Source organism: Lynx rufus, unplaced genomic scaffold (assembly GCF_022079265.1).
Source record: "Lynx rufus isolate CCGP_SWC_20201006 ecotype Redwood Valley unplaced genomic scaffold, mLynRuf1.p SCAF_9, whole genome shotgun sequence".
Classification (NCBI taxonomy): Eukaryota; Metazoa; Chordata; class Mammalia; order Carnivora; family Felidae; genus Lynx; species Lynx rufus.
This window is the reverse complement of record NW_025814897.1, coordinates 69816393-69831103: the sequence shown is the minus strand read 5'-3', so window position 1 is coordinate 69831103 and position 14711 is coordinate 69816393. Positions and strand designations below refer to the sequence as shown.

General features: G+C 50.9%; 1 protein-coding gene across 6 annotated transcripts in view; it reads right to left on the bottom strand.

Moving 5' to 3' along the window:
• The window catches only part of BMAL1 (basic helix-loop-helix ARNT like 1), a 99808-nt gene that overhangs the window by 31165 nt on the left and 53932 nt on the right, over positions 1–14711 (bottom strand). For 5 of the 6 annotated variants that reach the window (XM_047072579.1, XM_047072583.1, XM_047072582.1 and 2 more), the window contains 2 exons: positions 3300–3428; positions 199–369 (listed from right to left, as the gene is read on the bottom strand). In XM_047072579.1, coding sequence (XP_046928535.1) covers positions 199–200 — 2 coding nt within the window. In that variant the 5' untranslated portion in view covers positions 201–369; positions 3300–3428. The remainder of the gene's footprint in view (positions 1–198; positions 370–3299; positions 3429–14711) is intronic. The other variant, XM_047072584.1, reaches the window with a different exon arrangement.

Below are 14711 nucleotides of genomic sequence, written 5' to 3'. Positions count from 1 at the left end.
AGCAGAAAATATCCTTTCTCAGACTTGAAGTCTCTCTTGGGAGCCAGGAAAATATGGTCCCTCCCTATCATCGGGCCAGGCAAAAATCTGTCCCATCTTTCCCGGCTGTCCGTGGTACTCCACATCCCCTGCAAGGAAAAGCTGCATGAGGACACAGAGACCTTGTAGAAAACTTTGCAAAACGCCTTGAGAACTCACATTTCAAAAGCGTGGAGTCAGCCAGCCCAGAAGAGAGGCTGACAAGTACCTTGCAAGGGACTCCAAGTCCAAGCCGAGTTGAGAGGGCCACGCACTGCCCGCGGACGGGCCGAGCTCCACACCACGTGACCCTGGCACTCACTCCCTCTCCCTGGGCTCAAGTTGCTTCATCTGCAAAGCAAGAGGGGAGACTGTGAGGCCGTTTCCAAGACAACGGTCACGGCCACAGATTAGTGCACCAGGGTTAGGAGTGGGCCAGCTTTTCACTTGCGGGGCCACTGCTGGAGGGAACATCTTTGTGCTCTATCCCCAGGCAGCTGAGCTATGATCTCTTAGGACAAATGTCTAAAAGCATGACAGAAGGGACCGCACATAGTATGTCGGGGTACATTCTGGAACACCGTGCTTCAGCAGAGCTCCAGTAATTTATACCCCCAACAAGAGTGCCTGTCAATCTGAAGAAAAAGAACAAATCCCCATTGGTTTTTACTTGCATTTTTAAATGATTACGGATGGTGTCCCTATGTTTATAGGCATTTCTCTGGTTTCCTTTGTGCCCACTCATGTCCTGCTTTTCTACCGTATTTTCTTCAGTACGGATGGGCCTCCTAACTCATGTTCACCTGGACACCTGAACCTGCTGGAAGGAAAGCACACAATGAACTAGCTGCCCTCACTTTCAATCCACGACCTCTCACCACTGACGCCAGTGCTGCCAGTGGCCCTGGAATCCCCTGCTCCGCTCCTGGGAACATCACACCTGCTCTTTTGTCCCCATCCGTACTCTCAGCTGATACTTTCTGCTCTACTTCACTGAGAAAAGTGAGCATATCTACGGCCCACCTACAAGCTGCTGTTTAGGACCCTCTGCCCTCGAGGGGTGGGGACTCCATCCTCTCTCACTACTGAAGACCAGCACTCCCGAAGTCTCCCCCTGCCTCCGACCCTGCACCATCCACTTTCCCCCGTCTACTGGATCACTCTCCTTTGGATAAAAACACACAACAACTCTCCTCTTGAGGAAAAAACAAACGCTTTGTTGAACTCTATGCCCTTCTAGTCCCCACCTCATTTCTCAGTTTCCAATTCCTTTCCTTTTACTTGCTATAAAAAACTCAAATTGGGCTTTTGTACCCATCATTCCAATAAGACAGCCCCCGTTAGGTTCCCCAGTGACCTCCTCGTTGCTAAATCCAGTGGCTGGTCCTACATTCCCTCCTTAAGTGCCCCATCCCAACACCTGCTGGAGCTGATCTGTCCCTCCTCATTGGCTCTCGGCTTTGGGGAGGCCACCTTCTCATTGTCCCCTTCCACTTCACTGGGGCACCTGTCCCCTGATGGGGTCTTTTGTTGGTCCCTCCTCCTCTCTCACCCCTACATTGGGGTCCTGCGAATGTCATCACACTTCCTGTGTTTATACCCACTCCCTAAGAGGTCTGTGTATTTTCATTGCTTTAAATATGACCCACGCTAGGAGAACTCCCAAATATATCTTGGTGATTTCAAAGCCTGGACATCTCCTGAATTCCAAAGTTATACGACTGTTTCCCGGATGTCTCCCTTTGAATAGACAACAGAGACCTCAAACTCAAGTATCCAAACCAAACCCCTGGTCCTCCCCAAGCCAGGCCCCCTCGTGATGCTCACATCAATGGTATTTCCATCCTTCTCAATGCTCAGGCCCCAAACCTAGAAATCATCCCAACTCCTTGCTTCCTTTCACAGCCTGCACCAGATCCATTAGAAAATCCCATCAGCTAACCTTTTTAAAAAAATCCAAATCCAACCACTTTTCCCCCATTCTCTATTTCTGCTCAAATGTCACTTTGGCAGTGAAGCTTCCCTAAATGTCCACAGCAGCACCAATCCCCTCTAACCACCCCACCCTGCTTCATCTTTACCCACAATCCTTATCAATAATCTATTTACTAGCTTCCTTTCCATTAGACTAGAAGCATCAGAAGGCAATGATTTGGTTTAGTTCACAGCTTACACCCTAGTAGCCTAGAACACTCTCTAGCATAAAACTCAATAAATAGGGGCACCTGGGTGGCTCAGTCGGTTAAGCTTTCGACTTCAGCTCAGGTCATGATCTCATGGTTGGTGGGTTCGAGCCCTGAGTCAGGCTCCGTGCTGACAGCTCGGAGCCTGGAGCCTGTTTCTGATTCTGTGTCTCCCTCTATCTCTCTCTGTCCCATCCCCAATTGAGCTCTCTTTCTCTCTCTCTCAAAAATAAACAATAAAATTTAAAAAAAAAAAATTAAAAAAAAAACTCAATAGATGTTGAATGAATAAGTTTGTATGTTAGGAATATTCATTCTTGCATGTCATAGATGTCATAAATAATCAGCCCCCTTTTGGCCTTCTAACTTTGCTTACAGTATTTGTAGGCACAGTTAAAAGTGACATTTAAAAAAAAAAAAAAAAAGCCTTTTCTCAGCCCCAAAATACAAATGCTCTCTTTACTGATATTTTTGTAACTTTATTTAGCTCTTTATCCATTTGGAAATTATTTTTGATACACTACTTACGGTTGGAAACTTATTTCCGTCCAATGGATAGATAACTGTGCCAACACCATTTACCAGACCTTCTGTTACCCGTCATTTGAAAGGCCACCTTTATTGGTTTATTGTCCTATTCCGTTCCTTTGACCTAGTTACTTCCCAGTCCAGTCCTATGCTATTGTGGCTTTATAATACATTTTAATATTGGGTAGAACAAAATCTTCTCCCTCTTACTACTTTTCATCTTCAGAATTCCCCGGTTATTCCAACGTATTCCTTGAGAAGCAGGTTATAATCGTTTAATCAGATCAACGGTGGCTGCCATGATAATCCTCATTATTACTGACAGTAGGAGAAGGAGACCAAGGAGGAGTAGAGTCCTATCCTCGGGCTCTCAGCGACCCTCTGGGCTGCGGGTCAGTTGCGGGGTGCCACGTCTAGCCCCCACTGTCTCTTTGTGAACAGCCAGATGACAGCCTGAGGTGGACTATTCCAAGTTCCAGGGCTCCCGGGAGAAAGCACCCTTCCTAAAAAGAACTCCCATGGGAACTGCCAATGACAGCAGGTGGGGGGGTTGGGGAGGTGATTTATTACCTGAAGTTAGAGTTCTTAAAGCTCAGATCCACTGCGGGAGAAGCAAGGGGCCACGGGGCTTATCGGTCACCTCAAAGCGATTTTCATGTTTTGCAGTTTCCTTTCGGGCAGTCAACTTCTTCCAGAAACCTACAGTGGGGCCCACAAGAAAAGAACACCCAGCCAGGTCACTTGGGGGAAGATAAACCGAACGATCTCCTGTTGGCTAAGGGACACGGGGGAGCTAGCTCCCGACTCCTGGTCAGAGGCTCACAATCCCAGCCTCCAGCTGCCTATTAAACCCAACTGCGGACACATGAAGGAAGCTGGCAGGTGAGATTTTTCTACAAAAAACAATGCTTTTTAAGTGATTAAACATGGATTCCTGGATGTGCCTTTAAGAGAAAGAAGATTAGCCGTACTTTTCGTTTCTCCTACTGGCTCTGTGTCAGGCACTGTTCTCACCGCATCACGTAGATTAACTTATTTACACCCCAAAACAACCATGAGGTAGACGCTACTATTTTCTTCACTGTACCGATGAGAAGGCTGAGGCAGAGAGAGACGTGAAGACCCTAGCCCAGGTCACACAGCCACGGGGCCCCATCGCCGCTGAGGGCAGCCTCCGCTCTCTCCCAGGTGAAAAGCCGTCCGAGGGCAGACAACAAGGAACAACAGAAAACAGGCCTTTAGGAAACACTAAGCCAAAGCACGTGCGCACAGGGCCAATATCTGAGACTGCTAGAGGCAAGGTTAAGAGATTTATAGGAAATGCCCGTGAAGTTCGTGTACAGAGTCTGGGCACCTAGAGCTAAGGGGAAAGGCAATTCGGAGAAGGTGCTTGTGTTATCAAATGGCCTGCCGCCCTGCCCTTCTCCTACTGGCAGGAGACGGGTCTCCTCTCCGGCCTGTGGTCCCCGCGTCTAGAAGGAACTGGCTCTAAAGGAAGAGGGCCACACCTGCCCTCCCATTCCCTTTCTTGAGACAGCAACATCAGGTCTTGAGTGGGCCTTTCCTGACCTTTCTGAAGCAAAAATTCTGGGGTTTCACAGTCTGCTGGCTACTTCTTGCAGCCTTTGAATACCTTGGTCTTGAACGTCCAGAAATAGGGCTGCTTTTGTCCTCTTAAGCTTCTGTGCGGTCTGATTCAGACACCTTCACTGACCCGGGTAGCCACAGTCTGGACACGTGTAAACAGCAGGACAGGATTTTGGGGTTGTAGTCCCTAAGCCTCAGCTGAACAGCCCATGGACACCAAGTCCCCAGGGCAGTGCTGCCCAAGCACTTACCCTCCAAGAGTGTCTTCACCATGCGTGACTCAGATGGCGGCACCAGGGCTCGTCCGGAGCCACCCCACCTTTGCAAGGACCCCTCTCACAGTTACCTGTTGTCTCTTGGAGCTCCCTCCCTGGGCTCGGTCTGATTCCCCACATGGGTCCCACGCTCTCCTCCAGCCCCCAGATGAGGACCCACCCCGCTTGCCCTCTGACAGATGGGCCACTGCCTCCCTCCATGCCGTTCTCCTCTTCAGCCTGGGCCCTCCATACTGTGGTCACAGATAGGATCCCCCCCTTATTTAAAACACTTCAGTAGCTCCTCCCCTGCTCTGCCCCAAGCCTTCCAGAAACTCCCTACCAGGAAACATCAAACCTCCACAACAGGTAGGTAGGTTGGTTGGTTGGTTGGTTGGTTGGTTGGTTGGTTGGTTGCATTTCCTGCCCCGCCCAACCCTCCCCATCTGATGCCTAAAGCTCTAGGCACTTAAGTTCTCAAGAGCACGTGACCTCCACTGGCCCACGCTGCTTTGCCCTTTACTAATTGGTCACCTGGTGAACGGCTCTCCTTTCAAGTGCCTTCAGGTTGAAGGCATTTCTGGCTCCCCCGAGAGGCCTTCTGGCTCTGCCCATGCTGCTCTGACCCTTCTCTTCACACCTGTGGCCCCTCCACTCTCTGCCCCGCCTCCGTGATCTCACTATTAGGGAGTCCCCTGGGTACCGCACCTCACTCTCTTTCCCTCACTTCTCCGAAACTTAGATGAAGGCTCTCAGTACCAAAGCCCATATGAAATTTCTTATCTGGATCAGTTGTTCCAATACTCAAATTTCCTTTATAGAAATAATGAATGCTCCCACAAACGCTGGCACTATATTTTGCAAAACAAAAATCAGAAAGGCCTTTCCTGTATGCTTGGACAAAGTAAGGAAGCTTGAATCAGCTGTGACAAGTATTTTTGGAAAGCTGTCTTCTCTCCAAGAAGGTGTTCTCAGATGTAAGACAATGAATGAAACAACAAAAGAAAATCCCTCTTTCTGTGATTTCTTCCAACGGAGAACTGAGCCCCGGGAGGGAGCTCCAAGAGACAACAGGTAACTGTGAGAGGGGTCCTTGCTAAGGGGGACTCCGGGCCAGCCCTGGTGCTGCCATCGAAGTCACACATGGCAAAGACACTCTTGGGGGAGCCTGACCTGGAATCGGGGACCCCATGTGTGTCCACTTCTGAGCTGGAGACTCCCAAGGAGGGGGAGGCTCACCGGATGTCAGAGGAAGCAAGGCACAGAGAGACTTGTGCAGTGTGCTTGGGGAGAGCTTGATGGTACCCTCAGTAACCCCTCAATCCCCTCGTGCTCCTTGGAGCTCAGGAAGAAGAATCTCAGGGGCTCCATACAAAGGAGCACGGGGCTGGAAGGGGAGTCCCAGCCCCGGCTAGGCCCTGCAGAGCACCTCGGCAGCTGAGAAGGGTGAGGGTGTCAACCACTATTAGGCACCAAAAGCAGACACAGCTGCTCCTCTGAGCAGAGCAGGGTGAGCCGAAAGCCGGAGAAACCCACACGGGTCATCGACGAGAGGATGAGAAACCCACCCATGTCATCTACAGGAGGATGACCACATTGAAGACCACCGATGGCAGACCAGACGTCTCTCTCTGCTTTCCCTCCTCCTTGACCCAGTACCCCAACATGCTATAAGAAGGGGAGGGGGCGGGGCGCCTGGGTGGCGCAGTCGGTTAAGCGTCCGACTTCAGCCAGGTCACGATCTCGCGGTCCGTGAGTTCGAGCCCCGCGTCGGGCTCTGGGCTGATGGCTCAGAGCCTGGAGCCTGCTTCAGATTCTGTGTCTCCCTCTCTCTCTGCCCCTCCCCCGTTCATGCTCTGTCTCTCTCTGTCCCAAAAATAAATAAACGTTGAAAAAAAATTTAAAAAAAAATTAAAAAAAAAAAAAAGAAGGGGAGGGGGCGTGTAGCTTGCATTATGGTTCCAACTCTTAGCCTCCCCTCCCTGCGAGAACAGTGTGCAGGACGCCCCAGTGTTGGCCCTGCCAGGTGATTCTCCTTGATGGATGAATGCCAGCGGAAGGGACGGCCTCAACTTTCTAAAAGAATCTTTACCACGTGTTCCTTTGTGCCGAGAGCGGGAATTTCCCGGAGCGAGGCTCCTCCTTTCGCGGAGGTCCCGGACGGATAGAGGCACGAGGAAGAAATAAAGCTTTGCTACTGGGAGCCACTGAGAGGCTGAGGCTGGGTGTCACTAGGGAGACCAACTCTTCTGTTTGCCTCAGACCTTCCCACTTTAGCACCGCAAGTCCTGCCTCCCAGAAAACCCGTGTCCCCCACAAACCAGGACAGTCGGTCACCTAGTTCCTACCGCTGCATCTCTCACCCATCCGAAGCAGACCGACACAGGCAGGACGAAGGAAGCACAGACGGGATCCTGGAGCCACTGACGGATCCCCTGATCTGGGAGGAGGGAAGGGACAGGGATGTTCACACTGGACTAGTTTCATCTTCAAATAACCCATCCGTTAATTGTGGTCATTATCCCCATTTTCCAGGTGAGGATGGAGGAGGCAAAGCTAACTTGCTTAAGATAACGCAGCTGGCAGGTGGGGACGGAAGCCCAAGTGTGTCCGGCTCCATGCTGGGTCTTCTGACTACCACACCACGGCCGGTCCCGTCTCCAAAACCACCCCCAGCCCCAATCCAAGCATTCCTGGAGCAGGCATGAGGGGAAGTAAGAACAGGCAATCCTAGTTCAAGACAGCTACAGAACCTGAACCAATAGGTTTGTCTCTGGGCTTCCTGGCAGCCAGGGCAGAGAAGGAAACGTCCAGCCCTCACACTGGCTGGGAAGTGTATCCTCCGGACAGACCGACCAGGCAGGGGTATCTGTCAGGGAGGTTTATGGGACCTGAGCAATGCCGGGCCTAAGGGCTCTGAGGCAACAAGCTTTGTGAAAGAAGAGTGCTTCCCCCTTTTAAAATGGGACCTCAGTGAACACCTGCCCCGGCCTGCCCCTACCCTCAGGTGTGACAGCTGATGGTGCTCCGTTAAGCCACGTTGTGAAGCCCCAGTATGTCAGTAGGGTGGCAGTGTTTGATGGCGTGGCTTAATAAGAGGGCATGGCTTAGGAAAATATGGACGCTAGATAATCGGCATCCTCGATTACCCTACTAGCTGTATGCTTACTGATTTGCTTCCTCAAAACCCCAAGCCTTCCAGTAAGGGCCCCTGCATGGCCATCTCTGTATCCCACAACCTTCAGGGGCCTGCCCTGGGCACAGAGGTGTTCCAGAAGTACTTTCCCTCCCTGTCTAACCGCCCCCCCCCACCAACCCCAGAGGGCCATGGCAGGTGGCCCTTGGTCCCATCCTCCACGTTCTCCACGATGTGGTGCTGGGGCCTGGCTCCAAGTTTACTGAGGGAATGGATGAGGAGTTGCTCTAGTCCGTTCAGGTGGTGGTGGTCTCTGAGCAGAGGCAAGAGGCTGGAGGGGCTCTGTCTCCTCTGCAAGTCCCTGGGCCCTCCATGGTCCCTATGACAGCCTGTGGGGAGTTCAGTTGCCTTGCTTTGCAACAGATGCATTTAGAGAATGTTCGCCCAGTAAGGCCAGGTGCTTTGAGCCTAAGGTAACAGGTGTTTGCATCGGGGTCATTCAGCGAGGATTTGTCTAGCCCCTAGGGCACCAGGGACACAGGGAGGAATCAGCAGTCCTAATGTTCAAGATCCCCTCAATCGAGTTGGAGAGACAGGATCTAAATAAAGACATGACCGCATGCTCGCTGCAAGGGGCGGAGCCAGGCTTACACTTGCACAAACAGCACAAGTCCGGGATGTGCCTCTGCCGTGGTTAAGTGGCAGAGATCTGCGGAGCCGTTATGACAAACTTCCAGCAGGTGGCAGTCAAGTGTCTTGAGGAAGGAGGGCCTTTCTTCCCTAGCTGTGAGGCAAACGTAAGGGACAGGAGCAGAATGGAGGAGGAAAGACTTAGCTTAGGGGCTGGTGTGTGTGTGTGTGTGGTGTCGGTGAGGGGAGGAGAAGGAACCAGGGTGGCGGTGAGACTTGAATTAGGGGCTGCAGATGCTTGCCTGGTGGACCGGGCTGTTGGAAGTCTGTTCTGAGCTGGGGAAAAAGCACTGACCGTGGCTGTCAGGGGCCAGGGGATCCCTGTCTGCTGGTAGCTCTAGATGCTTGGGAATCCCGGAATCAAGCACAAATCAAGGAGGCTGCATTTGGAAGCACAGGGCTTGGAGGGCCAGTTGAGAGGGTCTCACGGTGGGGGGTGGGGGGAAGGATTTGTAAATCCTGGGGAATTCTGTGAATGAACACAAGGCTGGTTCTTGTGGAAGAAGTCTTCAACACGATCAATGGAGCAGAACCTACAACATCCCAGTCTCCAGGGGCTACTGGGGGCTCTTAGTGGGATTCAGAGATCTCATGAAGAGTCACGAGACAGAGCACGCACCTCGCCCAGCACAAGTGCTTAGTAAATGTTTGCTGAACGAATGATAAAAGAGATGCCTTCTTAGACCTTCGCCACGTCTATTACTGAAGTCTAGGAAGAAGAACCTTTCTTCTTCTTTTTTTTACTGTATAGAATAAGAGAGCCTGGCCCTAAAGACTCAGAGGGAATAACACTATTTCCACCAGAAAACTTACTGCCTGAAGTTGAAGAAAGTTCTGGAAAACTTCCACATCTTGTTCTAAAGGAAACCAAAGGATGCAGTGCTGTTATTTCGTGGTAGAATCAAGACACTGGTGTGAGGGAGAGCAGATGGGGAGGCCTGGGAGGCGCTCTGAGTTCCAGGTCAGGGCTGTGGATGGAGGCAGGCTGGCCCAGCCAGCAGGGGTGGACCCAAGGAGGGTTGAGACTCTGAGGAGAAAAGGGATATGCCTTCTCTGAGGATGTGGGCAAGGTGAGAGAAAAGGGGAAGAATACTGAGCAGGTGTTTCTCCAGAGCCGGTGGATCAGGCATGTGACGTCCCAGGCACTTTCACAAGCAGGGGCTGGGGAAGAGCTGAGACTCTCCCCCTGGCAAGGGGCAGGTGGGGCATGGACAAAAGGGTGAGATCATGGGCACATGAGGAGGGAGGGCAGGGCAGCGGTCAGTGCAGGGCCTCTGGAGCCAGACGGCTGGGTTCAAATCCCAGCTCTGCCACCTACGAGGTGTGCGTCCTGGGCCAGTTCCGTGACCTCTGGGAGCGGTACTTTCTCCCCCGTAAAATGAGAAGGACGCAGTCACAGACTGAATGAGCTCAGTATCGGAAAAGCACTTAGAACGCTCATCAGGTTAACTGTGCTTATTGAAATGGAGGGCCTCACGCTACTGAGGAAAGGAGGGGTAGGAGGCTGTGGAAAGGTAAGCTGTGATGTCAAAGAAATCAAACTCAGATGGGACACTCTGGAACGAAGGAGCTCAGAAATGGTAAGAGCAGACTGTGTGTGCCTGCCAGTGGACATAAAGAACTTAACAGGGGGCTCTGGGGACCACGAGGGAGTCAGTGAGGGGGGCTGGGGAATGAGTGGAGGAACCTGGGCATGGGGTGGGGGCCGGAGGAGAGGGCAGTATTTTGCAGCAGGGAGGACTCATGACAACTGGAAAGCTGAGTGGTATTTCTGGAATCCAACCCCTTCATTTTACTTGAATGAAACCAACATACAGGGAAAGAGCTCCTCCTACAGAAAGCTGGGAACAGGATCATGAGAAACTTAAGTCAATGGCTGATAGTAACAGAACTGCCCGGGAAGGTGAGGTGGAGAAAGCAGAGACAGTGATTTCCCTACAGAGACGGGCACCACAGCGGACAGCTGGCTGCCCAGGGCTGCGGGACTCCCAGCTGAGGGGTGTTGGGGGACAGGAAGTAGATGTCCCTGTTATGGCTCACCTACCATAGGTTTTGGCTGACAGGTTAGGAGGCCTCAGATGGCTACCAGGCGCCCAAGGCCCTCAAGCAATCCCCTCAACGCACTCTACTGAGCACCCATATCCACCAGGTAATTTGTACGGTGAGAAGAGTCAGGGACTTGAGTAAGTTTCCACCACAAACTGCATGCGGCAGTCAAATTTCAATCGAGGACAATGTCATAATCATGAAGACACCGTTAGCGTGCGGGTCCACAGTCACTCATTCGTTCATCTTTCAGCAAATATTTGCTGAGGGCATCCACGTGCCAGGCACCGTTCTCCACAGCGGGACTGCGGGCGAAGACACAAACATCCTTGTCCTCACCTGGTACGCATTCTGGGGAGGAGGGCAAGCAGAGACGAGTAAGTCAGTGATGCTGGCAGGTGGGGAGCGCTGGGGCGAGAACTCAGAGTCGGGGCGGGAGGAGCTCTGGAGACGTGGCAGCGGGGAGGTGAGGAGGTGAGGCGTGGAGGGAGGAGCACTCCAGGCCGGGAAGAGCCTGCACAAAGGCAGAGAGGGAGCCGAGGCTGTCAGGGGACCAGCCCTGGAGCAGGGTGGGCACAGACCACGTGGTGCCTGGCGGGCCCCCGTGAGGGCCTTGGTTTTGCCTCTGAGTGAAGTGGGGGTGATGGGCCCCCACTTGGGGTTAAGCCTGGCTGCAGGGTTGAGAAGAGATGGTGGGGAGGGGGGACCTGTGTGTGCAGGCGCATGTGGCGGTAGCGGGACTGTGTGGGTGGGTGCACCTGCTTGTGCGTGAGTGAGCATGCCTGTGCCTGCGTGTGTGCGCACGGGTGAGCGTGATGCATGTGCGTGTGTGGGAGTGAGTGTGCACATGCATGCATGAGTGCGTTGGGGAGGCCCGCGAGGAGAGGGCTACGATGGTCTGGGGAAGGTGACACAGCTCGGTCCCGGCCCAAGAGTGCGGGCAGTGAGGAGGGCATGACAGGGCTCGGGGCTGTGTGGCCAGGTGAGGTGATGAGTTGCGGTCACTTCCTGGTATACTCTGGAGGAACAGCTGACCGGACTTTCTGATTTTTTTCTGGCATGAGGGGTGACAGCCACTCTGTGAACTGCACAAAGGCCCCCAGGTATGGGGGTGACTGGGGGTGAAAGTCCCAACGTGAGCTCTACTTGCCAGGCTGCATGCCCTGTGTGACGGCTGGAGGAAGAGGGATCTCTTGTCGTCCAGCCAGAGGCCAGCAGCCATTGCTCGGGGAACTGTTAAGTGAGAGGCACGACGAGACATAGAAGTTGCAGGACGGAGTGCACAGCTGCGCACTGCACTCCTGCTGCCCCTCCCCTCCCATCTGGAGCGGAGACTGCCTCCTGGTTACTGAGCATCACCCCTGCTGGGGACGGTGCTGACCCAGATGTGGCTCAGTTGGTGGGCATAACAACCTTTTGGGAAAGGCATCATCATCAACATAGTGTAGAAGATGGCAATGAGGCTCAGAGAGGTACAGCCACTTGTCTGAGATCACACAGCCAGCCGGGGGAACGGACACCCAACCCCGATGTGCCCCACTGGAGAGCTGGGCCCGACATGGTTTGTGTCTTCAGTGACTCAGCAGAGAAAAGCGAAAGTAGGAGATGTAGGGCAGGGCCAGCTGAAGCCCATCCCACCTCCTTCCTATGGGGCAAGGATGTCAGAACACAGTAAGGACGTGCCCCGACCAGGGTATTAGGGGGATGGCCGGTGTGTATCTAACAGATGGTCCTCTCCGTTTTCACTCGCAACAACTGGAAACCTTTCTGAAATGTTCTTGTCCACCTGCCCGTCCCGTGAGCACAACTTGAGGAAGACGATTTGATCTTGGGATGGATCTCAAGGCCTTCCTCCAGTGCCCCAGCTCCCAGATGTTGCCGTGAGTGTTCCGGACCCCAGAAACATCCCTGCAAGTTCCTCTTTTAGCTAAAACGGAATCTGCTTGTTTGCTTTCATTCCCACGCAAGGAATAAAGCCATTATTTCAGTGATTTTGGTTTCCTTTTTCCAAGCTTTGGTTACAGCAAGTGACCGTCACATGCTCAAGGGTCTGGAAAAACACGAGTTCGTAAGGTGCTTTTCCTGGGAAAATATTCAGTGCAGGGACCACAACAAAAATAACAATGCAAAAACTGTGGCAGCAGAGACCACACGCTGGGCTTTTATGTTGTGCCAGTCAGTGTTGTTTCACTGAGTTTCCAAAGAAGTAACTAATTCTCAGAGATGTGAAGTAAATTGCCTGAAATTCTTAGCTCATGAACAAGAAAGTCATGATTCAAACTCAGGTCAGTTTGACTCCAAAGCTCTGTGACAGGTGAAGGACTCTCATCCTTTCTTAATTAGACAAAACAAAAATAAAACCTCCTATAAATCGACAAAAAGGCAAATACCTCCCTGGGAAACTAAAGAATACCAAGAGGTAAATTCACAACATTCACACCATTAATTCGTGTAGGCAGAGGACATAACACAACATGGTAAAGAACAGGGGCCTGGCCGGTTCTCCTTTCTGTAAAAATCTACACATGGATGTTCAAAAAAAAAAAAAAAAAACAAAACAATGTATGTACAGGCGGGAGAGGTGAAAAAAAAACAGAGATGGCAAAGATGAAAAAAGGTGATAAAAATTACTTTTCAGACTCTTTATGTATTTGCTAAAAGGGACAGGGGAAAACATCAAAACACCTTCTTTGTCTGACAAAGGATGCCATTAAAAATTCTGATGTCGGTTACATATCCTTAATGTAAAAGGACATTTTTAAAAAAAATTTTTTTTAATGTTTATTTTATTTTTGAGACAGAGAGAGACAGAGCATGAACGGGGGAGGATCAGAGAGAGAGGGAGACACAGAATCTGAAACAGGAGCCAGGCTCTGAGCTGTCAGCACAGAGCCCGACGCGGGGCTCGAACTCACGGACTGTGAGATCACGACCTGAGCCGAAGTCGGACGCTTAACCGACCAAGCCACCCAGGTGCCCCTAAAAGGACATTTTTAAGAGAAATCAAACAATTTTTAAATTAAATTTTTATTGTTTATTCGTTATTCTTTTATGCTTTGTTAGGACCTAGTGTAGAGACTCCTTAAGTTCTACAAGGCTCCTGGAAGAATTATCTGTCCCTAGGTTGTCCTGCCCATTTTCAGAAGCAACCAGTTACAGAAAGTACCTTTGTGTTTCTGAACAACCGCGGATGGTACTGCTCACTGACACCCCAGTTTTAACCGGGATCTGTTCACTTCTCGCCACAGAAGAGGGAAATTCACCTCTCTTCTATTACCTCTGTCATTATAGGCATGCACAAGAACCTAACCTCCCATTCAGCCAACAAAGTTGCATAATTATTTTGGGCAGATGAATATTCAGCTTTCATATTTACTATGAGCATGTAAATCCTAGGCGCAGTGGGGGCTATGTGGGGTATTCTGACCCCATTCCTTTGCTGCATACCTTTCTGTTTCCCTTTAGTTGTGACCTGTTCTTTTTAAAGTTAAAAAAGATATGTCTAGGTATGTATATTTAACCCATCCTTCTACATTTGACTACGTCTCCCTTCAACTTATTCAAAGAAACTATTTCTTTTCACTTCAGGTTTATCCTAAGGTTTCTCCAGCTAATTTATAAGCTAATACACACACACACACACACACACACACACACACACACACACACACACTCCCTCTCTCATACTTGCAAAGGTTGAACAAATATTTTAATATTCTTTTCACTTTCCTGAAATTTGTGAATAATATAACATACCAACACTTATAATTGCAAACACAATCTGCATAATACCCTGACTATAACACACAAAAAATAAGTTGGTTAAAATAAGATACTACGTACAGAGTCAATATGCAAATGTTGGGCACAGCTACTCCAGAAGACACGATGAAAGATCTAATGAGGTGCTTGGACCTATTTATAACGCATAGTAAACCTCATATACTTGGTGGTTATGTTCCTGGAAAATTCTGTATATATTAAAAGCATGCAAAAATTATGTGTGTTTAGGTGTAAAGTGAGTCAGATTCCAGGCTCGGTCAACAGGGTTCCACCTCCATGAGTGCCCACTGAACTTCAGGAGTTGTGTAGGATGCTGGACAATCCTTTGGTCTCCATGGGTGACATCCAGCAAATCCGCTTCCTGGAAGACAGCCCTGACCAGGACCATCCCTGTCACGGCCAAATCGCCCTACACATCCCAAAGACGTCCTACAGGGGGCGCTACGTGCCCATTCAGAACCAGCAGTTGGTTCAACTCTAGGTTTT